Here is a 27,832-nt window from a genome sequence, read left to right as displayed (position 1 = left end):
TTGTTTATTTAATTTTTTTTTTTACAACTTATTCTTTAAAACAAAAACAAACATTCTGTAAAACAGATAAGAGGTGAATAATAATTGACATAGGGCAAAAAAGAAGACAGAGAAGACTGAGAATAAATACCTGCTTCTGAGAAATGACTGAAATGTGTGTTTTCCCCCCAGAAATAACAGGGAGTGTAAATCCCAAATGAAATCTGAGATGGGTTTTATTTAAACATTTGGGGCAAACATAAAGCACTGTGAACTCTGAAAGTCAGGGGCTGGGAAACAATAAAATGTACTTTGAGTAACTAACTTCTTTGTTTGTTTACTCAGCATGAAAGCAGAGTCGGTAATGTGAGCTGGATGTTAGTATCACATGGAACACTTTGAAAATAAGGAGTCTGTAAAAGTCTGATAGACCGGACATTTTCCTGACTTAGATCTGCTGGGGTCTCTTCAGGGTTCAAAGTCGTATGCAGATGTAACATGCCGAGTGGCCTTTGTTAACAGCTTCCTGTTTCCTGACAGCGTGTAGTTGTATGTTGTGTTGGTGCTTGAAAACAGGACTTGCTCCAGCATTAAGCACTCATACACTTCTTTGCGAACTCTAAATATATGGGGAGCAGGAATTGGGGTGCCAGTATTAGCAATACACGGATACATCCCCACATCTCTTAAACAGTGAGTGTCCTTTGGATGTCTGTTCTGTGGATGATTTCTGCCTACTAGGCCGATCTAGTTGGAACAGTGTGTATGCTAGATGGTTGCGCGTTCTCGGTGGGGTATGTTTCTCTCTCGACTGGTCTGAACACAGGCTGAGGAGAGTAGATTTTTAATTATTGAATGTGAAGAGGACTTAGTATGTGACAGAAATACGTGTAGCCCCTCTAACCAGTCAGAATGGCTCTTCATCTTTTTTCACATTAAAAATAACCTGGACTACCGACAAAGCGGATGAGCCGATTTTTAAGTGGCGATGTTTGAGTGACATATTCATCTCAGTGGCATGCTGACCCTGAGCCCTAATGATGACACAAGCTATGCTGATCACGCCAGCAATTAGCACGTTGGACATAACAGAGACGGTGTAGTGAAGGAGAACACAAATTCCCCGTTAGTTCAGTTCACAACAAATTGCACTGCTGGGCGTTGCAAACTGCTGCTAAGTGATGCTGTCCAGAGAGGCTGGTCAGCAGAATGACCCTCTTCTGCGTGCACTACAGTAATCCATCGGAAATGCTCCTTTTGGAAAGTGAAGTTGCTCGCTGATACTTTGGAAAGCCACCGTCCAGCACAAAGGCTACAGCAACGTTCAGTGTGCTCTCCCTTATTTCTCCATCGGGGCCAGACTGAAGAGGCGGTGGGGGAAAGCAGAGCTGAAGATTAATTCTGCCATAGTGAAGGCATTACAGCCACCTCTTTTTTTCCCCCCATGTGCAGGCTGGGGCTCCTTCAGCTGGTGTTCACAGCGACTCTCTAAAGCGACGTCTGGCTAGGCGGTTGTGACCATTCCTTGTCTGTTGCTTCCAGATCTCGCTCTATGGCACACTGTCCCTTGGATCAAGTTGCAACCTGGGGCTGGTGCGAAGTGTACTGGCTGCAACTGCCGCTCCTCTTAAAAGGGCAGCGTGTTTCTGTCTGCAAGAGCCAGAACCAGAGTTGTGTTGTCTTGTGCAGACTTCAAAATGGCCGCCTTCAAAGGGCAATGCCTGCTCTCTTAAAAGGGCAAAAAGTGGTTTGCTTTTTTTTTTTTTTTTGGGGGCTCAACAACTTTTTCCCCTCCGCTCTTTAGCTGCTGTATCTACCACTGTTTTGGCTCTCCATCTGTAACAGGTGGGGCACCCCTGCTGTAGGCAGACCTCTGTGCTTCAAAATTCACTTCCTTCTTCCTTGGTCCACATTAGTCCAAACTAAACTGTCGGGGGCTCTCTGAAGACCGTTCCTTTTGTCCGGGGATGGGGAGGGAAGGTGCACTGGTTAAGAGCTACGGCTGGAGTGGGTTTTCCCCTCTTCCTGCCTTTGAGAAGGTTGCTGAGACATGTGCCTAGTGCCGCGGAGATGGACTTTGCTTTGTACAAACAGGAAGCCGTAGGAAATAGATATCCAATGTCATGTGCCATAATGCATTGCCCCAGCCTCGGAGCGTTGTTGATACAAAGGGAGATTGCACTATTAAAGTTAGGAGCCCCCAGGGATTTCGGGGGCTGGAATGTGACTTTGCCTGTGTCTGTGTCCACCTCACAGGGGTTGGGGTGCTCGTTGTCTTTCACCCCGGTGTCTCCTCTTCACTTTTTCTTTCAGCTCTTTGCCAAGAGTTTCTGGAAGAATGGGGAAAAGACTCGTTAACACTCAAGAGCGAAAACTCGGCATGCCAGAGCCAGGCAGCTTCCCAGCTTGTCAGGGCAGCCTGGTTTCTCAGCTTTCCCGCTCTGCTTATTGGCCTTATTTCTATTCTAGCGACAATCTATAGTCTTCGTTGGGCCAGACACCATGTATGTACATACCCGCCCTTTGCATTGTCCATAGTCATTTGCCATAAACACGAGGAATGTGAAAGGTTAACTGGTTAACCAGTTAGCATTGCCTTTACCAGGTGGCGCTTACCGGTTCTGGTTAACCGGTGGGGCCCGGAGCAGCTCCCTGCCTGCCGCTGTCCATGGCGGACCTGAGCATGCATCACCAGCAGGCGCTGCTCCAGCCCAGTTGTAATGGGTGAGGGGGAGGGAGCTGCAGGCTAGAATGGCTCCCTGCCCGCCCCCTCTAATTGGTTAACGAGTTAAACATCACAGTTAACCAGTTAAAATCCCATTTAATCGGTTAGATCCTTCATAAACACTCCCCCAGCTCCTGTCTTCACCCAGGACAACCGGCGAAGCTGGAGGGAGATGACGGAGCTATTCTAGCTGTTACATTGTGCTGGTGGGGCAGGAGAAGTGCCTTCCAGCTCTCGGTGCATCGTAGCAGAGCTGCGCTATGTCCACCCTGCACACCAGGATCTGAAGCTCATGAGCTACTGTCCCTAATGCTGTCATAGGTCAGCAAAAGCACTTTTGAGTATGACAGCACGGTTTTTAAACTTGTTCCTTTTCACTAGTTTTTGTTCTTGCGCTTTCCCTTAGCATGGCTACTGAACGTCCTCGAGCCAACTTCTCAGCACTGCATGGTCTGTTCCTCCCGCTGCAGAGGAACCAAGCAGATCATGTATTAAAAAAATAAAATCCTTTCCCTTGGCTCTAGGCGCCGATGAAGGCGATCCTTACAAAATCGAAGTCTGGGGGGAAATGTGAAGTCAGTGTCTTTAAGCACCTGCATGGTAAATGTCCAACGGGTGTGGTTAGTAAATATTCATATTGAGTTGCCAAGAGTTGTGATTGGGGCCCGATTGTAGCAGGTGCTGGACAGAGCGCTCCTGGCCATGAAGAACTTTAAAGACGTAAGGAGGAGGAGGATACCACATACAGTCAGATAGGGTGAAGAAGTGGCACTGCTTTGTCAATTAGAATGTAATTTTTTTAATGGGTTAGGGGAAGAGAATTGTAGGAGAGTCACAGCTGGTCTGCCAGGGTCAGAATTCTGGCTTTTGAAAGCACCCTGCTAACGGTGAGGTTTAACAATGACGCGCGGTTGGGGCTCTTCAGATTGTCAGTTTTGGCAACGTGTGAGGGGCAGAGCGCAGGCAGACGTTTAAGCTGTGTCATGGACTGGTGGCGCGACAACGAAAAGTATTGCCTCCTCTCCCGTCTCCCTCAGAGCCATAGTGCAAACAACTGACCGTGCAGCTCCCTCAGTCAGAGGGGATGCCGAGGGCCCGGGTGAGGCAGCGTCCCGGAGAGAGGTGGGGGAGAAGGGAAAGGTCGAGTGAGGGGGAGCTCAACAGTTGGACGTGTTGCGTTTAAGATGAAGTGTTGGGAAGATACGGCCCAGACGCCTGACAGGATGATGGGAAATAGTTCAAGGAGCCCCATCCGGACTTACACTGCACTTCCTCACTGCCCCAGAGAAAGCAGCATCTTAGTACTCATTTATGTCTCCCCCCAGGAGCTCACCTGGTATTCTGCTCCCAGTGGCCAACCTGGGCCTTTGGGGTGAGTGTCTTGCAAACCATTAGTGTCACTGGTGGTGCTCAGGAACGGCCTGAGGCTGGCTGCAGCAGCTGGCGCCCCCCTCGGCCGTCAATGATCGCGACGTCATCATGGGGCGCCCCGGCACCCCGTGACGTCATCGGGCGCCCAGGCCAGTGGTGCTCTAGGCACCTGCCTAGTTCGCCTAGGCTCATGGGCTGCCACTGGTGTAACCCCCGGGAATTAGATGGACTCAGGTCAGACAAAGCCAAGTTGCCTACACGAGGGCTTTGCCCAGGCACCACGCAGGAAGAGCTGCTGCGATTGGCAGGGCTGAAGATAAGTTCCTTCGCCCAGGTGGCCGCAGCCCAGTTCCCGGGTGCCGCTCTGGGCTGATCGTGTCTAGGGTGCGCGGTACACGGCACATAGCCCAGGCTGTCTTTGGCCCCGCTGCTGAGACTGCCCACAAGCGTCAGTCAGGGACAGCTGTGGGCCCTCGGGTCTAAAGCCAGGATCCCAGGAGAACTTCACCACCGCATTGGTCAAGTGTGGAATATGTTTTAGTGGAGCAAATCAACCCTGCTGTGATGCATCTACGGCACGTCCCTCCTGTGGGGGAAGGGCAGAGAGGATTCTGAGAGCAGGATGCGCAGGCTGCTCCTTCCTCTGTCTTCCAACCTAACTTTCAAAGGATCAGAAGGCCCCCAAAGCTGTCCCGTCCTCACCGTGCACGTATCTGGCCACAGGATACTCCAAAGGAGGTGCTGTTACTTGCTCAGGCATTGGGCTTCTGAGAGTCTTCATGCTGGGCTGAGACGCCGTTGCCAGGTGCCTCTCTCTCAGGGCGGGTGCCAACGAAAGTCCAGCTGCAGAAACGGGACCGAAGATTGAATGTTCCCCTGAGTGTGGGAGCAGTCTCTTTCCTGAAGATCCTAGCCTCATTTAGTAAGAGTAAAGGAATGTGTACACCCATGGTTGGCTGGTGCCAGTTGGTTTGGGCTGCAGGCCTGTTTCATTGCTGTGTATACATCTGGGCTCGGGGTGGAGGCCAAACTGGGGGACCCACTCACTTCCCCTGAACTAGACATGGCTTATTGCAGTTATTTTGTAGTGAGAGAGATTGACTGACTGCATAGCATTAACCCCTCCTCTCTTTAAAAGTCTCAAAGGGGTAGCCGGGTCAGTCTGACTGCAAAGAATTAGTAGTCCTGTAGTACCTTAGGGTACGTCTCCACTGCACAGCTATTTCGGGATACCGGAGCTATCCCACGTCTGCACAAGCCGTCCATTGTTTCAAAATATTTTTCGTAATAACGGGTTTGCTATTTTGCTATCCCGGCAAATCTCGTTGCATGAGGGATGGCTCGAAATAGCGTGTTATTTTGGAATATGGCGCTGTGTAGATGCTCCAGTTTTCCGAATAAACTATTTTGAAAGAGATTTGATTTTGAGTTTAGGGTACAGTGTAGAGACACCCTTAGTGACTAACAAATATATATATAGGTATGAGCTTTCATGGGCAAAACCCACTTCCTCAGATGAGCAGAGTGGAGAGAAAAGGGGGGACCCTCATAATTTATAACAAAAACGGGGGGCAGTACCTGTCCCTTGTAGTGCCGGTGCTAATGAGGCTAAGTGAGTGGGCTGGAAATGACCCTTAGTTAGCTGTTGATGTCAATTGGGTGTTGAATGTAAGGAAAGCTGGTGTTATAATGACCCATCCAGTTCAGGTCTTTGCCCAAGCCATGAGAGTGAGGATCAGATTTGCTTATGAAAGCCAGTTCTGCACTCTCCCTTTGGAGTTGGTTTTTGGTTAGTCTCTAAGATGCTACAGGACTCCTCCCCTGTTTGTAACATCGTTGTGGTTCGGTTGTTCAGAATATTCAATCCACGTTTTATGCACACACGTTTCAGCCCGCTAGGGACTGCCCGCAACTCAGCTGCCGGTAGTACACCCGCCGTGCAGTAACGCTGGGTAGCAGCTGGAATTGAGAAGCTGTGCTTCCCTGGAGGAAACGCACCACATACCCAGTCTGTTGTCATACGTGTGAGAGACAAACGGCATCAAGCTCCCCCGGGTTTCCTTCAGAAAGTAATCAATGACGTCACGGAGGCTCAGGAGCGTCACCTCGGGAACAGAAAGGGGGGAGGGTGAAAAGTTACGGTGAGCTACGCTTTGGGTCAGAAACATGTGAGCTGGTAAAAATTTGGCCTGGAGCTGGATCTGGCTTCACCACCAGTGCAACGCGTTTCAAGGGCCAGCTGTTGAAACTGGAGCTTCGCGGATTATGCAAATGCGAGGGTCACATACTGGCTGAAAGTCAGCATTGCGAGTTAGGTACAGTGCAGAAGGGGGCGTATGCAGGGCACTGGAACAAGGCTGCTCACAGCAGTCCCTCCCACTGCCTCTCAGTGCACAGTGTGGCTCCAGCCAGGCTGCAAACAAATGGGTGTGGAGCTGCTTTGGGCCCCAAAGAAAGCCAAGTGCTAGCAGAACACAGCGTGGGTCCCTCCCTTGTTCCCGATCGTGGGTGGGGACATGACACACGCTCCTAAGAAAGCACTCTTGTCTGGAGTGCCTGCTCTCTTCAGACCAAAGCCGGTCTGAGAGTGAGAATTTGCTGGGGAGAGGCCTCCTGCATTTGGCCTTTGATTTTAATCTTTTTGTAGGAGAGGCGGAAAATGAGCTGAAAGTAAAATGGCTGCACAGGATGTTCCTCCCCCTCTGATCCAGCAGCGCCAAAGACCGTTCTCTGACTAGCAGGAGGGGGTGCAAATAACAGAGAGATGCTTCCCTGACCACAGGTGAGTGGAGATCCACCGCAAAGGACATGTGCTCCCTCTAATGGCCAGTGAATAATTCATCATCGGAACAATTTACCAAGGGCTGGGGTGGTTCTCAAGTCGCTGGCAATTTTTACATCAAACATGGATGTTTCTTCAGAGATCTGCTGGGGGGTTTATCGTGGGAAGTTCATTAGTCTGTGCTCTACAGCAGGTCAGATTAGACTATTACTATTGTCCCTTCTGGCTTTAGAGCCCACGGAGCAGACAAACCCCTGCTTTTTGTTCTGCATTTCTATACGCTTTCCAGCTTTCTAAGACAGACCCAATAGCGGCCTCTCTAGTTCCAACACACAAACACCCACTTACTGATCTGGCCAGTTCAATTGTGTAACCTTTGCCTGTGTTCACCACTCTGTAGTGCTTTATACATGGACCACTGCAACAAGAAGAAAGTACAGGATTACCACCCGGCTGTTAATAAAATACAGTATAAAGGAAAATGAATGGTGATGGCTGCAGGTTTCCTATCTTCTGTTTAAGATGTGCGTTTGATGGAAAGTTTCAGTGTTGTGTTATCTATCTGTTTTGAAACTGTTCGTGTAAAAGTGACCAGCTAAGGGGGGAAATTCTGGTTTGCTTGCTGTTTGGTTGCTTTGCTGTGTCAAGCAGCAGGCAGGGTAATTTTTTAGGTTTTTGTTTTACTTGGGAAATCCCAGGCATTGCAAGTTTTGCCTTCCCAGGATTTGGTCAAGGAGACGTTTAGGGATAGGGCGTGTTTCATTTTGCAGGCTGTGAGTTCTGGATTGAAAGGGCAGGGGTGCTCAGAGATGGCTAACAGTTCAGGACTGGAATCCCTGTTCTTCCACAGCAGCGGTGATAGCAGCACCCGCTCCGGGCAACAATTTGGAAGGGATTCCTCAGTGAGATTCCCCCTTTTCTCAAGGGAGGGGACAGTCACAGCCTTCTTTTTGCATAGCCCTTAGCAGGCACGTCTGTCTGTGATTTCAGTGTTCACTTCCCGAGGATCAAGGTCGAGATGAGTTAGGTCCCAGGTGTTTTGTGCTCTGCAGCTCATGAGTGAGATGCAGTTGCCAGGGCTCACGGAGAAGGTGCAGTAACAGGAGTTCTACCCCTTGTCTAGGTTGGAGCAGTGTCCCCTCAGAACCAATTGCTCTCCTTTGCGGACTCACACAACGCATTGTATCCACACACAGCCGGGCTCCAGAGGTGCCAGTGCTGGCTAGGTGAAGCAAGCTTTCAGCCTGGCGAACTCCCGGTTCACTCAGAACTAGTTCAGTGCTAGCAGGGATGGCACTAAAACGGCTCAGACAGTGCTCTCCGGCCTGTGTCAGGCTGGTCTTTTGAAATCTCCCAGAATTCACTGCTCCCAGGAGTTGTCACTGGCTGTGGGCTAGGTACCCAGGTGTCCCTGCACCAATTTAGAACAGTGCTAGTGTGGATAAGGGGCAAATGTGAAACGATGTGGCACATGCCTCAGCAAGGCCAGTAGGGGGCTACTCAACCTTAAATCCGAGCAATCTCATTGGTCCACCTAGGAAGGGTTGGTTCCTCAGTGCTGGTGTAGCTGGAGACGAGGGGATGGGAGAGGAGGAAAGTTCAGTGGGGGATGTAGCTGACCCAAGGGGTGTTCACAGCATGTAGAGCATGAGATCAGGATAACTCTGGAAACAGCAGCAGGGACTAGGGATGGGGAGGGGGATCTCCTGGAAAATGGTTTCTGGTTCTAGGTGAAAGTCCCATAGAAAACATGCCAAGAATTCAAGTCGCCTCAGATTTCAGACTTGGATATTGATATAAATGTCCCCCGTCCTATTCCAAACCAGCACAGGAATTCCCTAGGCTGGGGCAGAGGGGACCCTTCTAGGCACCCGGCTGCCAAAACTCTGTGTCTCAGATCATCCTGATCACCACCTACTGGCAGGGGAGGGACTGTCAAAGTGCGGAGCCAGCCAACCAAACGGGTCTCACTTGGTGGTGCAACCCCACGCGCCAGGCCACATCAGCCCTCCCTCGACTTTGGCCTAGCCACCCCCTGTCCTGCCAGGGAGGAAGGGCTCTGCCACTCTGTCATCTCCAGATGCCCCAATGCTCAGGCCAAGGGGGCGGTTGGGCCCCCTATCCTACATGTGCCAAGTTCTCGGACATGGGGCACATGGGTTCCAGTTTAAAAAATGCTGAAGAACAGCCACGTGCCTCTCTTCTCCCCCAGTCTCCAGTGCCCAGGTCACCCGCCCAACCTCCCTGTGACTTCCGTCTGCTTAGGGTCGTGGTGTAGTCTGCTTGCCCCGGGGGGAGGCAGAACAGGGTAGTCGCTCAGGGGAGCGAAGCCCAAAGCGGAGTACAGGAGAGGTGGTTTGGCTACCTACAGCCTCACCACTTTATTTTGGGTCTCAGCAGCCTCTGGCTTTAAAGCTCTCCACATGCTGAACTAGAACCGGGTGTGCTCCGTTTGCTGCAGCATTCAGTGTCACGAGCCATAACTCTGATACTGTGTTGGGTTCGACATGGCTCCAGAGCTCTTGAGTATTTTCTGGAGAGGGCTTGAAAGTGTAAGATTCCATGGTGTCACATACGAGATTTTTAAGGACCCGACACGTCCCCTCTGCCCATCTTGTTTGCCAGTGTGTTCATTCCCTGCTCCTCCTCCTTCCCTGAAGACCATGTTCAATGCCTAATCTGCCTCCCCCAACTGTTCCTATGATAAGGGACTAACTTCCCAAACAACCCCTGGGAATTCTAAAGTAGGCATCACATTGCAGCACCTCTCAATCAGCAGTTAGACAATCTTTTGTGGAGTCAACCTACTCGATATCCTGTCGGATAGTGACCGAGAAGTTCTTACTGTCACTACCAGGCCTCAGGATCAGGTTGCCCCACGAGGGATCCTTCTCCAACATCTCGATGGCTTCTTGCCGCGACACTGCATAGAAGCACCTGCAGAGAAGAGAGGCAAGAAGCAGCGTGAACGCGCCGAGTTCCACCGGCCCAAGCCGATCCTTCGACACGGGGCAAAGAGCATGAGGACTAGATCTGCCCCATCAGCCTAGTCACAGCGTATCCTGTCCCTTAGGTATCCAGAGCTGCCATTAGCCTATATTGCGTCAAGGTGTCTCACTCGGGAAAGGGCCATTCCCTGGAGGGAAGTCACCATGTTAGCCAATCGGCAGACTTCCAGACAGCTATGATTCATCCCTCTCGGCATGTGACATGGGGCACAGCTCTGGTGGGAAGCTGCGTAAGCAGCAAGGCTTGGTACCCAAAGCAAAGCGAGCAATGTCAGCTGACCCGTTTTGCTCACTCTGCTTGGAATACTTTGACTGTCCATCCCAGCAAATCTATGATCTCTCATAATCTCTCTGGAAAGACCAACATGTTTGACACTCCAAGGTGTGGTTAAAAAAGCTTCCGGGAAAGGAGCAGATGGCCCGCTTGCACTTTAAACAAAATCCATTGAAACAGCAGGGACAAAAATCTCTGGCGAGTGGGGAGAGCCGAGATGAGTGCGGTGTCCACTCTGAAATGTTGCTTCAGTGGATCTGGACCGATGGGCTGAAATGGCAGAACTCTCTAGTGTTCATAGAGTAAGCTTAAGTGATGGCTGAATTATACAGATGAGCCTGAACCAAACCCCCATGTCCAAAGAACCCAAACTGTGCACTGAAACCCAAAGCTGAACCCAGAGCTAAACTTTGCAACTGAGCCCTACCTCTATAATGGGCGAAAGCAGAACCTGCAATTTAAGTCCATTGCTTCCTGTCCTACCCTCAGAGACTAAGGAATGTGTTAGTCCATTTTTTTTTTACTTTATAAGGTGGAGTAAAGGGCTAGGGAGAGGCTGTTCTAGTTTTGATTTTGACAAATATAGGAACTGGCTGAGAATCTGAAAGCGGAAGGCAGCTTGGGTGAAAGTGATCGTGAAGTGGTAGAGTTTGAGAATCTAAAGAACGGTAGGAGGGAGAACAGCAAAATAAAGACAATGGATTTCAAGAAGGCCGACTTGAGCAAACTCAGGGAGTTGGTAGATACGATCCCATGGAAAACAAGACTCAGAGGAAAAACAATTGAGGATAGTTGGCAGTTTTTCAGAGAGACATGATTAAGGGCACAAGAGCAAAACTATTCATCCAGAATGACAGAGAGCCATGAGAAGGGTTCGTCAGAGATCAGTTCTGGGTCCGGTTCTATTTAATGTTTTCATCAATTATTTAGCTATTGGCATAGAGAGGATGCTTATTAAGTTTGCAGATGATACCAAGTTGGGAGGGGTTGCAAGTGCATTGCAGGAAAGAGGTGGACAAATTGGAAAAGAAATTAAAGGTTTAGAAAACATGACCTATGTGGGGAGTCTGAAAGAATTGGGCTTGTTTAGTTTAGAAAAGAGAAGACTGAGAGGGGACATGAGAGCAGTTTTCAAGTATCTAAAAGGGTGTCACAAGGAGAAGGGAGGAAAATTATTCTCCTTGGTCTCAGGACAGGACAAGAAGCAATGGGCTTAAACTGCAGCAAGGGAGGTTTAGGTTGGACATTAGGAAAAACTTCCTGCCTGTCAGGGTGGTGAAACACTGGAATAAGTTGTCTACAGAGGTTGTGGAATCTCCATCACTGGAGATATTTAAGATCAGGTTGGACATACACATGATAGGGATGGTCTACATGGTGCTAGGCCCTCCTATCAGTGCAGGGGACTGGATTTGAGGACCTCTTGAGATCTCTTCCAGTTCTATGTTTCTATGAAAATCTCAGATCCAAATACCTTCCCTGAATGTTGATAGGATCTGGATTCTGATCACAACTTGGTGGTGTTGGCCCACCACTGTGGAAGAACCTGCAGTCACACAACAGGAGCCATGATGATCAGGGATTTTTATGACCTGTTAAGTCCCCAAACCAAAAATGTACCCATTCTTTGCACATACACATATGCAAATGCTACAAGGAAACAAGCTCACAACTGTGGCTCTCAGTCCTTTGGCATCCGCTACTTTTTATCCTAAAGGGTATTTTCAAGCACTCGTTCAATAAACCAAAAGGGACAAGTACAGTACAATGTTCAATGAGCCTTGGTTTTGTTTGTAAGATTCTATATGGGAAAATTTAAACTGCCCTGAAAGAAAAGGGAAACGTCTAATCAGGCTTGTCCTGCTGAACTTACTCCGGCATAGTGTTCAGTGTGTTCATGTAGTCTCCGTTGTTTGATGTTTCTTGGCTCAAAGAGGCACTAGGTGGCTGTTTCATGGCAGTCCTCCTTTTCTTTTCTTTCTCTAGCACTTCGTTCAGCCTAATAAGCTGTCCAGGGAGCAGTGATATACACGCTGGAACTGCCAACTGATAAGCAACAAAAATTAAAGTCGCAAAAGAAATGGAAGAGGCAGGACAACTTTGGTGGGTATTAGTCACTGTGGCGAACCCAAACACCTCCGCCACTGAACTAATAAAAGGTGACTACAAAGCAGAAATCTCTTTTAATTTCTGGAGGGAGTAGGTGAGCATTGGCAGGTAGATGGAACTGCCTCATGTCTAGTTGTGTCCTTGAATAAAACCCCCAAGTGATTCTTAGCAAGTGTAGTTAGATCAGTGGTCCCCAACCTTTTGGGGCTGCCAGGCACCCGGGGGCAGAGCCGCGCATGCGCTGCGCACCTGGTGCCTGTGGCGCAAGAATGGCTCGGGCCGTAGTCACTAGGTGGGCGCATGTAAATGCCCCGGCGGGCACCATGGCACCCGCGGGCACCACGTTGGGGACCACTGAGCTAGATGCTCACCAGCAATGTCAGTGATGGTTATATTGCATGTAGGCCTGGTCGTTAGGCCTACGGATCATATTGATCATAAACCATCTTGTTAGTCTTTAAAGTGCTACATAGTCCTGTCTTTTGTTTCAGCTAGACCAGACTAACACGGCTGCATCTCTCACTGTTCGTTAGCCTGAGAGAGAATGTTGGGGTTTGTTTGCCTGTTTGACTTTGGATAGCACTATGTCCTTCCTAATATGTGTGTCGCATCTGCCCACCGCCAGATGGGTTTATAACACAATGAAGAAAGATAAGGAATACAGTCCAAGCGTTGCTGGGTATGTACGAGTGTACACTGGGAAGCTTCACAACTCCTCTCCCCAGCCAAGGTCAAGCAGCCAGGTGGGAGGTGTAAGGGGGAAGGGAGGTATAAGAAACACTGAAAGCCAACGAAACAGTGACTGGCCAAAACACAACCTCACTCCCTTCCCCTACCCATGGAATGCTGGAGCCCCAAGAGCCTCCAAAACAGACTGTGACCATAAACGGTGAATGGTGATACCAGGCGTGAGCACTACCGGTATAATTAAGCCTGCTAAAAGGGAGGAGGAGGGGAAAACGAGAGCTCTGTTAGTAGGATCTGGTTGCTTGGTAACCCCAATAAACATTGCACTGCCTGCACTCTGGACTCTGGTCGTCTGCTTTCTGAATGCATGACCCGCACTCCGAGAGGGCAGGGAGATCTTTAAAAAGCAAATGAGGCCGTGGCCTGACTTTCTGAGATGCTGGGCACCCCCCGTGCCACGGATTTCAACGGGAACGGTGGCTACGTAGCACTTCTGAAAATCGGTCGCATAGAGTGAGGTCATGCTTCAATAGGAAGCCCCCAGAGCTGAGCCTCAGAGCCCAGGTCATGGTGGTGAGGCTAAGACCGTCCCGTCCCACAGACTTCAATGAAAAGCTGGCTTTGAATGTGTCCTGTTGAATCAATAAAATGCCACACGTGAGAGAACAGAGTTAGGCTGGATTTCGCCACCTTCTCTCCTGCCAGAGATTCTGCATGAAGATCTGTGAAATCTAATCTGGTTTTAATGAATAACCATCCAGCCAGGCAATTACATGAGGGATGAATTGAGCCCAAACATATTTTCTTGTTCCAGCTTTGCAAAGTGCAGTCCTACCAGGGATGTCTGGCTTCTGCTTCACACAATACAAATATTCATATTCTGCTTGGGAGGTCTCGCTCACCATTGACGGAATGTGCAAATCGCAGGCTACCTACGGGGTAAATCCCTTCCCCCCCCCCCTCAATATTAAACTAGAAACAGAAACAGCGGCAGATGGGGCAGCGCTCAGAGATCAGAGGTGCCCCTGCTGTCAGAAAAAACAAGGAGGGAAGATGACCGGCTAAATCTAGCCTCCGCTGCGGCCTGTTGAACAGTGTTTCTTAAACTTTTTAAGACTGAGGAACACCCAACAATGGGTTTTTTTTTAATGAGGAACACCAAGGGTTTTTTGTTGAACAAAAAAAAGGGGGGGGGGGGAGTCGGGGGGAAGTAATTGAGCAAAAAAAAAAGGCGGCCATTTTGAACTCTGTTGTTCTCTGTGACACTCCTCCAACTGCCTTGTGGCACACCAGTGTTCCCCGGAACACAGTTTAAGAAACACTGCTGTAGAATCTTTTCACCTGTGAAGAGGTATGATGATGTTGGGACGTCTCTTGGGAAGCACACTTCATGGCTGCGTCTAGATTGGCAAGATTTTGCACAAATACTTTTAACGGAAAAGTTTTTCCGTTCAAAGTATTTCCGCAAGAGAGCGTCTATACTGGCATGTGCCTTTGCGCAAAAGATTTGCTTTTGCGCAAAAGCATCCGTGCCAGTGTAGACGCTCTCTTGCGCAAGAAAGCTCCTATGGCCATTTTAGCCATCGGGCTTTCTTGCGCAAGAAAGAAACTTGGCTGTCTACACTGGCCTTCTTGCGCAAGTATTCTTGCGCGAGAGGGCTTATCCCTGAGTGGGAGCATCAGACTGTTTGTGCAAGAACCACTGATTTTGCACATTACAAAGTCAGTGTTCTTGTGCAAATACATGTGGACAGTGTAGATAGGTGGCAAGATTTTGCGCATTTGCGCAAAATCATGCCAATCTAGATGCAGCCCATGGGTAAGGCCAACTTAGCAATACGGCATGAGTCAGCGTCCGAATACCCATATTGTACTGATCTGTTTTCTCTTGTGCTGAACCTATTGACTTTTCTGCAGTAGTCCAGGCTGCTGTTGGCTGTTTGATCTCTTGGGCATATGTCATACAAAGCACCATGTGGTCAAGTGGTTGTCTGTACAATTCCTCATCAGCTGAGAACCAGCCCTGAAGAGCTTCCCTACCTGTGTGACCGTGAGGATAAAGCTTTTCCACTCCTCCCTATTGTCGTAATCTTCGACCTGAGAGAATAAAAAGGAGACATGGAAGATTGACTCCATCACCAAGCACTCCCTGGTCTGCCCTGTGTGTCCCTCTCTCAATCCCCTCGGTGTCTGCATTTTTCTGGTGACTTGGGCACCACTCGTCCCATGGGGAAAATAAAATTAATTTCTTCCCGGTACGGGAGGGGCACATCAGCTAAGCGGGACCACGTTAGGGATGTTCACTGTCGGATGTTAGTGTAAATGTGCAACCACTGGAAATGTTAGTGGTTACACATTTACACGGGGGAGGGCAGGTGGCAGGGTGATCGGTTAATCGTGTAATCAACTATGCGTGGACATCCCTAAATCACGTGAGCTCTCCACATGATTCTGCCCCACTTTCCCCCCGGGCTCCCCTGTTTTCCCCCTCCCCCACCCATCTTGCCTGGGGGAAGGCTGGGGGCACTCCGGCAGCAGGAGGAGCTGCTGGCGTTCTGCTCCTTTCTCTATCTCTCTGTTCGGGTGACCAGGAGAAGCGTGGGTCCCACATTGCAACTGCGCACAAGTCGGGAGGCCTTTCCAGCTCCACTCACCTTCAGCTCCACATCCTCATTCGGCAGCATCAGGAGGAACCGGGCACCCCCCCTCCTTTCATCTGGATACACGTTCGCTATTGATGTCAGATTCACCAACTCGAGCTTCTTGGTGTACTGCGAGGGGAAAGGAAGTCGGGGCATGGCATTCAAGCATGTCTGACAAAGCCAGCTGGTCCCAGCAGACGCTCATTGCACCAAGAAAACGCTGGGTTTGTTTTTTTCAATTTCAGACTGGCACCATTAACCTATGTGGCTACACACTGTCCTGTGTGTTTTCTTTTAAAAACTACTTTCAGCTACACTGCGCATTCTGGGAAAATGCCTCTCCACCCTTCAGTGTGGATATACAGCACGGATTAGCTGTTGCTTCGGCTGAGTTTATTCTACCTTGTGTTACAGGAAAGCCCACGCACGGAAGGAGTGAAGCACCGAGGATCCGAATGCAATCCATAGCCTCCCTGCCATCTAAAGAGCTCAGAGTTAACCACATTCCCAGGTTGCTCAGTGATTATGTGCTAGATTCAGCATTGGTGTGTCCAGGTATCCCATGTGAAGGTACGTAGTTATTTTACTGAGTCAAACTGGCAGCCAAATTGGGTGGGTCTCCTTAGCTGTGACAGAAGAGCACAAAAAGCTGAGTTTCTTCGAGGAAAGAGCTAACTAGATGATGGGATTGAGGTAGTTCTGCCTGAGGAACAGCAAACTCAACAGAGAGGGCAGGTTCACAATATATAGGTGTGTATGTTATAACTGTACTGCACCTTCCACCTGACTGATCTCAAAACAATTGTAGGATGGACTCTCACAGGGCGGCTGCTTCTGAGGTAAAACATGAGGGAGGAAAAGTCTTAGTCGAGGATACCTACGCAACTCCCCTGCTTTCAAAAGGATCCACGTGCAACATTGTCTTGAAAGTCCCTGTATAGTAAGTGGTGTTGCTTCCATTAGATCTCATCTCAAAAGTGAAAATACAGACTAGCCTGAATGACTAAGAATCCTCTTTTTGGTAGGGGTAGATGTAGATTATTGGTATCACTTCCTACAGCTTCACTCAGCCTCTGTTATGGTGCTTGATATACGTTCCACGGGCTTCAAAGAGAACAGAAGGATGGGCGAGGTATTTGCCGTAAATGAGTATATAGTCACTTCATGAAAATGACCATGTCTGAGTATTTTTAGCGTGCACACACACACACACACACACACAAGCATATAGTACTACTCACTGCTGGGGTTTTCTTATCCATATAAAAGAAAAGCGTCGTGCCTCTGAGCTCTGTCCAGTACTGCTGAAAATCCTGTTCGAAAAGAGCAAGTGACAATTTACCTGGAAAATCTTTTTAGCCCCCAAAGAAAAGTGAATGAAGTGCTGGTAAGAGAATTATCGTAACCCACATGGGTTTATTTCAGTGTGTTGTAGTTTGGTAAAGGTCAAACTCCCAGCAAATGAAACAATTGGAAAAAAAATTCATTGTAGGGCAGGATTTCAGATATATAAACCTGAGGTCTGAGTCATTACTGTGTTAGTCCAGTGTATGGCAGGGTAATTCTGTTGGCTTCAGGGGAGCTATACAAGTTTAAACCTAGAGCAACATAGTAGTGATTGGGTTCAATATCTTGGTTTTGGTAAGTGACCAAGTATTGGTAACCATATGGATTATTGATAACACTGACAATACGTTGTAACTTCCGGTCGTAGCCAAGTTAGTCTGTACAGGTAAACTTAAAAAACAACAAATGGTCCGGTAGCACTTTATAGACTAACAAAACATGTAGAAGGTATCATGAGCTTTCATGGGCACATCACTTCTTCAGCTGTGCCCACAAAAGCTCATGATACCATCTACATGCTTTGTTAGTCTATAAAGTAATACGTTGGTATTGAGGACTAAATAGTTTTTTTCCCCCCTCGTTTTTGTCCTGCATTTAAAACGTGAGCTCTGGCCTGGGGGAAAAGAATGGTTAATATATTTTATGTTGCTCTCTCCAAGTTTAATTAAAAACAAGACTCCACACCAAGAACAGATGGAAAGGAGAGCTAGAATTGTATTTGTTCCTATGATAATGATTGTGAAGTAGAGGGAGGAAACAGCAGGATTTGAGTCTACTAGGACAAACAGCAAACTAGACTAAATGCACTTTCCTCTCCTCCCAGTCATCAAGTCAATCTCTTAATTATTTAAACAGTGAGTATCTGTCTAGGTACTTTCTGAAGATATGAATCGACCAAGATTTTTCTGAAAGTGTCTACGCTTAGGCAGTTCGTTAAGTCCACTTTGTGGCACATAACTAAGTGGGGTCTGATTTTTTTTTCTTCAAAAGTTCTAAGCACCTAGAGGTAATCATGTGGAATCCCCATCATTAAAACTTTTTGAAATCAGGTTGGATAAACATCCATCAGGGCTGATCTAGGTTTACTCACTCCTACCACGGCGCAAGGGGCTGGTCTCAGTGGCTTTTTGAGGTCCCTTCCTGTTCCAGCCCTACATTTCTAGGATTCTCTAGCATTGACGTTAGTGGGAGATTTGGCCCAGGTACAGGCTGCCAAACCGTCATCAGATAGTGTCTTTAGTAACCTGGGACAAAGGGAAACTAGTGGAAGGCAAACAAATTGAGAGATCTTAAAAAAAGGTGAATTGTCCTGCAGCACCTTAGAGACTAACAAAAAATGTAGATGCTCTCATGAGCTTTCATGGGCACAAGCCACTTCTTCAGATGAAATTGAGAGGTGAATGCTTGCACATCCTGCCAACATTCCCCTAGACAATCTAATCCCACAAAGATTAATATTAACTGTGCTTGTTTGTTCACCAGTATCTCCCTCTAATCTAAAGTTAGATTGTTAAACCCACAGGGACGCTTTATCTACTTCCCCTTTCACTGACCGGAGGCTATAAATCAACAACCAGCCCTGGTAAGGAATACTGCTTATCGTTATAAATCTTCCCTGTAATGAACATGCTAGTTAGTGATGGGAAAGGTTGCAAGACAATTATAATTAAACACCCTCCTCTCTTGTCTGAGGCAGCAGGAGAGAGGTATATTATGGGCAAGACCTTTCATTTTGGGGTTTTATGTGGACAGGCGGACAGTAAAAAGCAACAAACAGAAAAATACAAATCTTGATGGTAAAAACAGTTTCAAGCTGTGGTTTATTTTGTGAACTGTCCATTAACAGTATGTATACAGCCCCCTGCACAGATGTGTATCTGCTGCTACGTTGCCTCACTTTAACAGACAACCTCGCATGTCCGCTTATACTACTTTATTCTTAACATAAACAGATCCACCTATTGTATTGGATTTCTAAAAAAAAAAAAAAAAAAAAAAAATCAAAAAAATCAGTATTTTCATGGATTGAAGTGCTCCAAAATGTAGGTGAAAATCAGTAAAACCTTTTCTAACATCTGAGAATTATTTGATTTAAAAGCCAAAAAGATTGGGGGGAGATAGCTCAGTGGCTTGAGCATTGGCCTGCTAAATCCAGGGTTGTGAGTTCAATTCTTGAGGGGGCTGTTTAGGGGTCTGGGGCAAATCTGTCAGGGATGGTGCTTGGTCCTGCTGTGAGGGCAGGGGACTGGACTCAATGAGCTCTCAAGCTCTATGAGAGGGTATATCTCCATGTTATCATGCAAGTCTTAAATATGAACTAGTAAATGAAGATGGTAAAGCAGAAGTGTTTTTGAAAAAGTACTTCTTTTTTTGGCAAAAAGTGAAAGTTGCTCACACCAAGGTAAAAACAACACGCCTGCTAGGCCTGACAAGTTCAGATGGGCGGAATGTTTTCCCCAGACTGCCCCCCGGTATGGTGACCTCTCCCCTGTGTTCTTCTGTCTCCTCATACATCTTTTCCGGAGTTCTCCAGAACCACTGGCAAAGCAGTGTGGTTCTCCCCAGAGTATCCTAGTCATCTCTGATCCATCTAGAAATGGGTTGTGCTTTTAGGACTGACAGCCCTCTTCCAGCGTCAGCCCCGAAAGAACTCATGAACGCAGCGAGGCCCCGTCCTTGGCTAGTAATTTTGCCAAGAATGGAGAAGTGGAGGATGAGGGGAAAGTTTCACCCTTTTCTTTAAGAAGTGGTATAATCCTTTGTTTTATTGAAAATGCCCTGGGCGACTGGACTGAACTCCTGTTATCTCTTTACTGGGAAAAGCTGGGAAAGATGTTGTCCTGCATGGTTGGGTGGGTGCAAGGCGCCCCTCTGTAGAGCAGAGAAGTTGCATCCCAGAGGTTGCCTTTGTCTCCTCCCCACCACCCCAAAGTGCTAGCAGATACACGGAGGGAGGTAAAGTGCACATGGCATGAAGCTGTTGATGCCTGCTCCTCTCCAGCCCCATGCGGAGCACAGATGACGTATCTGCTTTGCCAAGCAGGCCAATGAAATTGGCAGCATTTTGCCGGGTGAATATTTACTTTTGCAAATGAGAGCCCTGCTCCTCTCATGCAGCTACAGTTATCAGGCTCCCCATCTTGGACAATGTTCAAAGAACAGGGCTCTGATTTGCCACGTGCCATCCTCCCGCCACTGACGTTAGGGGACTCTGAGGGGTGGCTGTGTTAGTCTGTAACTTTAAAACGACGAGTCGCTACAGGACTGCTCTTTTTTTTTGAAGTTAGGGGAGTTACACGGAGACACAAACTGGCCCGATATTTTTACTGGATGAGCGAGCAAGAGATGTCTGTTGGATCTCTGTTCAAAAACCACCACACGTGTGATAATAAACAGCGTAAGTGGCAATAGTATTAACACTTCAGGATCTCAAAGCCTTTCACAAACATTCAGCTACTTTCACGATATCCTTTTGAGGAGGCTGGTCGATAGCATGGCTCTGTTTAATAGAGAATCCGGCATAGGCAGATGGAGGGGCTGACCCTGCATCGCATCCGCAGAGGCAGCATTTTCCAAACGGCGCCCTTGTCGAGTGGAACGTCGTTACTGTGTACGCATAGCGTGAGAGACTTTCTTTTCAGAAAGGTGGTCTATGGTTTATATTTTGAGGTTCATGATGAAACCGTCATATTTATCGTGGGTCAAATCGAATATTATGAAGCAGTGCGTTATCGGGGGAGAAATTCCTCCCCACATGGAGAGCTGGCAGGAGGACTGTGCACAATAATAGTCCTTCCTGATGCCCTGTTTTGAAGACTAAAGCCGTGCCCCGTCTTTATTCACACCCTCTGCACAGGCATGAATTTGACCCTAATAATGAGCAAAACCCATCACTCTGCAAGCTCTGGAAGTTCAGGAGCGTCTTTGGGTCACGGGTCAACAGTGCTTTCCACTCACTTATTACTATGAAAGCTAGTCGGGGGAAGTGACACAATGAAGCGATGTTTAGAATAAGTCTGATTGCCGCCAGCCATGTGAAGAGCAAGGGGAGTATTTCACTTGTGGTTTCTTGGGGTTGCAATTTTCCGTGCTGTTATTTTGCATGTGAGCCACTGTGCTATTTTGGTCTTTCAACCGCGTCCATCCTTAGTGGTATGCAAGTCCTGTGTGCTCTCTGGTCCCATCTACACTGCAGTTTCCTCCATGGTAGGAGACTTTTTTTGAACCCATTTTTATTTCTAGAATTCTGATGGCTGGAGTCTCAATTTTTAAATAGGTTTTTTTAAATCATCTAGACGAGTGTTTCTCAACAAGGGGTGTGAGTCCCCTTAGGGATACTCGAGAAAAGGATGGGGGGGTACGTCACCATAACTGAAATTTGGAGAAAACTGAATTTTTGTTTTAAGTTTTACAGCGCTTTATTGTTGTTGTTCTTTTTACACCCAAAAATTTCATTGTCCGCCTGGCTACGATGAAGTTGTTTAAACACATGTGTTGCAATGGTAGAAAAAAGTTGTCTAGAAACGGTAGGTACTAGGGGTACTTATAAATTGTTTTTTTGAAAAAGGGAGCACTTAAAAAAAAAAAAAAAAAAGGTTGAGAAACACTGATCTATGAGTTGTAGTTTTTGGGAAATGATGTGCTGTCCATGCCAGTTAGCCGACTGGTGCCAAAAGAAGTCATTCAGTAGACATGGGTATAAAGTGCCGTGCAGATTGGGATCCTCGTGTGTCTGATTTGCTTGGCTCTGCCAATGAAAAGAACACCCTTGGCATTTACTTGGAGCTGAAAGAAAGGCCAGAAGTATAAAGAGAAGCAGGGAGAGACAAGAAAGTTGACCTGTTGGTTGTGCAGAGCCCTATAGAAGTCAATGGAGAATCCATATGGGCATGTTCTCATGAGGTTCTCTTTCAATGTGATAAACCGGGGGCTCTCGAACTTCAGGGCACCGCAGTTACGGTTCCTTGTCAGCTGGGTGCTTGTGCAGCCTCTCTGGAGAGATTCAAGTGCTGCTCAGCTGGAGAGCAGAGCACCCACAGCTAGGGCTTGGTTTCTGCTGGTGGTGCACATTCACACGTGCCTTGGTGCACATGACAAAATGTATTCCACACATGGATGGAAAAAAATCCATATATAGATGGAAAAGATTAGGAGGAACATGGACCGCAATCCACTTCTGGCCACAAAAATTACTTCACAATCCCAGGCATGGGGACCAAAACCTCAGTCCACCTGAGCCCCAGGTTGGGGGTGAGGGTAAAGCCTGAACCTCACCACTCTGGGTAGCTGAGGGGCCAGCAATTTGAGCCTTGCTGTGCAGGGTGTCAAGCTTTGGCTTCAGCTTGGCTCCCACCAAATCTAAGCCAGCCCCTGGAGCACCCATGGGGAAAAATCACCAGCACCAACCTCCTCCTCCTTCCCCGCACTTCTGGCATGCCAGTGGCCCCACTGGCTGGCTTCCTCCTCCTCCCTCCTAGTGCTTGTGAGTGCCATGAGCAGCAGATTCGTGAGGTTCAAGCTCCAGGAGGGAAGAGCGGGAGTGGGGGCACCGGGGGCGCTCAGGGGAGGAGACAGAGAAGAGATGGAGGGGGGTGGGGCAGAGGCAGGACACAGGTGGGGATCTGGGAAACAGGATGGGGGAGGCTGTCAAGAAGCCCCCGGCAAGAAGAGAAGTCTTCTTGACCCCATTCAAAGGAGGCTGTGACCCACTTTGGGGTCCCAACCCACAGTTTGAGAACCACCCTGGTAAACGAATTGCTTTTGCTACAAAACGGCGTCCGTAACGAATGTGCCGTGTCATTTGTTCGTATTAAACAGGCTCTGCCCGAGAACCACAAATCAAAGCCACACCCTTATCTTTCGGGAAATTTGACTCTAGCGTCAACTGCAAACTTCACAGCTTGGTCTCTATGAACAGCAGACGCACGTTTGAGCTGATACGTCAAACCCAGAGCTCCTGTCGCTCTGTTTGATCCAAAAAGATGAAAGCTTGGAAGAGGAGTATTCCGTCTCCTGGCCAAGCGGTTCCCCCACTTTGGCCTGTTACATTGCCTATTTGCATGCTAGTGGATCATCTTCTGTCCCTACAGCTGGCTGTCTTTCAGCCTGTGACGTCCCGGAGAGTATTTCAGGATGACAGTTGTTTCGTTACAGTAATATAGCATGGGTTTGTGTGCCTTGTATACAAACGTAGCACATTGAAGTTTTTATCTTTCTTATCATTGGCGCAAGACAAGGGCTTCAGCTTTGCATTGGTCCTGAAACACCGAGATTCTCAAAAATAATCGTCTAAAAGTTAGGCTCCTACACCCCATATTTAGGCCGAAGGAAGTGACCAGATCGCCAGAGAAGCTGAACTCTGCCGTCTCCCCCAGACCTCAAGAGCGGACACCACTTATATTATTTCTGGCCGTGTTGGTTTCTGAGGCACTGTGCTTTGACTGGAATACTAACCCTTTAGTGTAGCAGTGTGCATGTTTGTGTGGCGATAGGCTGCGTGGGTCTAGGACAGGGGCAGGCAATCGTTTTTTGATGAAGGGTAACGTGAAGAATTTGGAAAGTGGTCACAGGCTGCATTTTTCTACGCTATTAATGGAGACGTCTGGGACAGAGTTTAGGTACAGGAGGGAGCTCTGGGGTGGGAACGGGGCTGCAGGAGGGGGGGTGGGTTCTGGGAGGGAGTCTGGATGCAGGTGGGGGTTCTGACGGCAGAGTCAGAGAGGGAGTTTGGGTGCAGGAGGGAGCTCTGGGGTGGGAACGGGGCTGCAGGAGGGGGGTGTGGACTCTGGGAGGGGAGTTGGGGTTGTGACCTGGGGCAGGGGTCTGGGAGGATGTGCTTTGTGTAGGCTCTGGACAGGAGACGCTTACCTTAGGTGGCTCCCAGCCAGCAGCCCAGCAGGCCCGTCAGGCAGGGCCCTGGCTGCTGGGGCCAGCGTATGTCCCTGTGCAGCTCGTGCCCCTTGTGGGGCGCCGGCAGCGGGTCTCCACATGCTGCATGCATCTGTGAACACTGCCCCTGCTGCTCCAATTGGCCGGTTTCCAGTCAATGGGAGGCCGCAAGGGTAGTGCTGGGGGTGTGGGGCAGAGACCCCTTTCCTCCAAGGGCTGTGCCACACAGAGACACACATGTTGGCCCCAGCAGCCAGCTGCTTTGAATGGTGTGTGGGGCCGCTACCGACAGGGAGCCAGCCCGCTGGGCTAAAGCGGGCCCGATCCAAATCTGCCTGGGACCATCTGCAATAACCTCAGGACATATTTTGTCAATGGTTTATTTTTATTTGATTCCTTTCACTACCACACACGTTCCACAACCAGCAATCCCCACTCCGGCTGAAATAACACTAGGAAAACGGATCTTTTCTGGTCACAGGCGAAACAATGCTAAGATAGTCAAATCATTAATTATATGGTATCCTAAACATGCTTTAAAATACAGACACAGACTGACTCCATGCCCTAGAGAACGCATGGTTGAAAGCCCTGCTCCCCAAAAGGAATCCATATGGGTCCTATGTGACTCTCTTGGCAGGGTGAGGCCTAAGTTAAGAGAAGAATAAAGAGATAAGAAGGATACAGGTGGATTGGAAACCTCGGCAAAACCAGAAGTTTGGTAAGATTCACTGTTACACCCGCACTGCTCCTGGACATGTCTGACCTAGCCTTGAATGGTAGCCCCTGAGGTGTTCCTATTATTAAAAGCTTGGGAGGAAATGCAGCTGTATATCGGACCCCTCCCGTTTCTGAAATTACTCATCTCACTACAAGCTTTCGTGGTGCCCCAGGTAATCCTGCTGCAGTGCTGAAACATTATCTGTTGCCTGTACGATCTTGGTGTCAGGCACTCAACTGCTGGTATGTGAGCTAGTGACTCTGGAAAGAGAGTAGGTTTTAAATGATTTCACATATGGGAGAAACCTGAAAAATAACTGCTGATTTATTTCTGGACTGAGATGCAGCATGATGAAACTTCAACCAATCTGCCATGCTAGGATATAGCATTAATAGTGATGTTCAAAAATCCTGCTGTTCTAAACTTCCTCTTTCTGTATCGTAGGGAGAAAAAAAATGGTGGTAGTTGCTTTCCTCATTGTGAGATAAGTGTATCTCCTTCCCCCCACCATACTTAAAAAAAAAAAAAAAAAGCAAGAAGCAAAAGTCTAAAGGTAAACTTATTTATGAAAAAGTTCATATCTGAGCAGTGATCAAGCACAGAAAATGTTCAATCTCTTACAGCTATGACTGGGTGGGAAAAAGGAGGATTATAATGGAAATTGTTTTGTAATATTAAATGTAATTATCTCTATCAAGAACTGAAATAAAAAAATCGGTACTAAAAAGCAGTCAGCGCATGTTCAAGGACCTGATCTGTAAATACTTAATACAGGTTGAACCTCTCTAGTCTAGCACCTTTAGGACTTGACTGGTGCTGAACCAGAGAATTTGCCTAACCACAGGAAGTCAATGTTGTCCAGCAGCATTCCCAACTCGTCCACTGCTTGCTGGGCTCTTAGGAGACATTTAGGGGTAAATGAAAGCTAAGTAACAGCCCAGAACCCTGAGAGCCAGGACTGGGGGCTGTAAACAAACTTTATGGGACTGCAGGAAACTTGGCCACACCCGTGATAAGTGGAAATCCTGCTCACTAAAATCATGCCGGACCACGGATGTTGCTGGACCAGAGAGTGCCAGACTAGCAAGGTTTAACCTGTAATCATGTTCATGCATGCATAAAAAATCAAGGTCAGGGCCTAAATGATTATCCTACCTCATTACTCGACTGTGCTTCCAAAACAGTCCATAAATATATGCTCAATCGGTTAGGCATTATATATTGTTAATTATAGTAAGTCATCATCACGCTCATTTAAAATGCTATCTCACTGAGAATTTCAGGATTAAGACTAGTATCGGATAGTTGAGAACAAGGGAAACAAATCAAATTTTGCTCTGGTGGCTTAAAATGTAATTGAAGTGTTGCAGCTCTGAAATCTGTCTCAATCAACTTTCCTGTAGATTATAAAAAAAAATTTAATAGAGTACTGAATAATTATTGTGGTGTGTAAGGCAGTTGTTTTGATTATGCACATGTATGGAATATGCTGGAATCGTTTAAGAGTACACTGGCAAACCTTAAATAAACTTCAGCTTCAGAAATCAACATCTTTCTCTATCTTTCGGTTTGTTATACCATTGTCTACAGTAAAGGAAATGCATGTCTATAAATGGAGAATATTATGTTACATTTTATATTTATATTATTTTATTAAACATTATATTTAGTTGAATATATATAACTAAAATCTGAAAGCAAAAGAAGTAGTTTCAAGTACGGGAAATATTACTTTCTGATGCAACAGCCAGGTCTTGTTTATGTACAAACTTTCACTGAAATATTTAAAGGTGTGAATTAAAACAGATTTTGTGATTTCATTTAAGTCTGTGTGTGGATGGATACTTCAGATTAAGAGTATCCTATTTTGATTTTGCTTAAATTGGTAAATAATTGATCTTAATCAAATTCTCCTGGGACACTTTTATTCTGAAGTAAGTGTCCACAAGAGGCCAGCCATCACTGCCATAAGGAAAGGTAAGAATTCAAAGAAGTTTAATTATTTCAGTGCAAGTTGAGGTGCAGATCAGACCTAAGGAACAGACCTCTAATGAGTTAACAGTTTCTCAAGGAAAGTTTAATTGAACATAGCTTTTTATGCACTTACCTGGTACCGTGTACATCTGATAGATAGAAACCCTTCAAAGTACAAGGGAAGAGCAGTAATCCTCTGTCTCTCCTGGAAGATCCGTCGAGGAGCTGGTTCAGGGATTTTCCCAGGCTCTGCCATCCTGCCTCCACTCTGTCCCCTAAATCTTGCCCGTGTGCTTTTCCACTGTCTATTCTTGCCTGCTTATCTACAGCCTCTGGCAAAGGAAAGCTAACCCTGGTTTGAGAACGCAAGGTGACAGTACAAAGAGGAAGTCTCAGTGGTTACTTTTAAATAAACACACACCACACAGACCCTTTTCTCACTGTACAATCCGAGGAGGAACAAGATTAAATGGATTAAAGGGAAGTTTCCTAGCATGGTAGATTGTTTCCATCATGCAAATGAGAATTATGGCATTTCTTATCAGGATTATCATTACTGGATTTAGTTAGCGATCCCTCCCACAGATTCTGGACTCTTTACAGGTGACCTGCAAAGAGAGAGAGAGAGAGAGAGTGCCCATTGGCTTCCAAAATGTTTGTTTTGGCATTCTAACATTCTGCTTGGCTTTTTACAATATGAATGTCTGATGATTGCTTTTGCGGGAGATCTGGTGAAACCGTGACATCACAAGAGTGATTGAGAGAAGGTATTGTTAGTGAAAACTGCTGTTTTTGTTATGCAGCCAACAAAAAGGAGAACAACTTTCTTTGTGGAAAATCCATCATCCCCAAAAGTTCAGACAACGTGGGGGAGAGTTCCGTTTCCCTGGCTGACATTTTGGCCGTATGGAAGTCAACGGCAAAACTCATGTTGACTTCAGCAAGGCCAGAATTTATCTTCAGGTTTGTGACTATGCCTCAAGAAATAAGACACACCAAGGCATGATGAGATTTCCATAAGTAACAAACAAGCAAAAAGTATTTGAAGGCCTGCTCTAGAAAAAGGGGAACAATATTTGAAGGCCTGCTCTAGAAAAAGGAACACATTTCCCCCCCTTATTTTTGTGGGTTACCTTCACGGCTCCTTTTCTGTTTCTCTGCAACGTTCACGCAGATCCAACAGAGCTTTAATATATGTGACCTTTCCTTCTTGCAAGGCAATTTTTAGACTCTGCAATTACTAGGCAAAGATAACTGAAAATCTGGTCCTTCCCAGAAATATATAAAAGTAAAAAACTCTATTTTTAGTCTGCAAGCAATTCTTT

At 47.3% G+C, this 27,832-nt stretch overlaps 1 protein-coding gene across 1 annotated transcript; it reads right to left on the bottom strand.

Annotated features, from left to right (window-relative positions):
• Positions 1-4: 4 nt before the first annotated feature.
• On the bottom strand, positions 5-27,030 carry STAP1 (signal transducing adaptor family member 1). Its single transcript, XM_075929269.1, has 10 exons — positions 26,641-27,030; positions 16,819-16,890; positions 15,590-15,706; positions 14,976-15,032; positions 12,013-12,185; positions 9,666-9,794; positions 7,206-7,275; positions 6,081-6,180; positions 4,778-4,918; positions 5-2,309 (listed from the first exon to the last, which is right to left on the bottom strand). Exons 1-10 carry the CDS (start codon positions 26,761-26,763, stop codon positions 2,230-2,232), a joined length of 1,062 nt encoding a protein of 353 aa, XP_075785384.1. The 5' UTR covers positions 26,764-27,030; the 3' UTR covers positions 5-2,229.
• Between the last annotated feature and the right edge of the window lie 802 nt (positions 27,031-27,832).

This window comes from Pelodiscus sinensis, chromosome 5, assembly GCF_049634645.1.
Source record: "Pelodiscus sinensis isolate JC-2024 chromosome 5, ASM4963464v1, whole genome shotgun sequence".
Lineage (NCBI taxonomy): Eukaryota > Metazoa > Chordata > Testudines > Trionychidae > Pelodiscus > Pelodiscus sinensis.
Note: the sequence above shows the minus strand (reverse complement) of the source record. Positions and strands in the feature narration are given on the sequence as shown.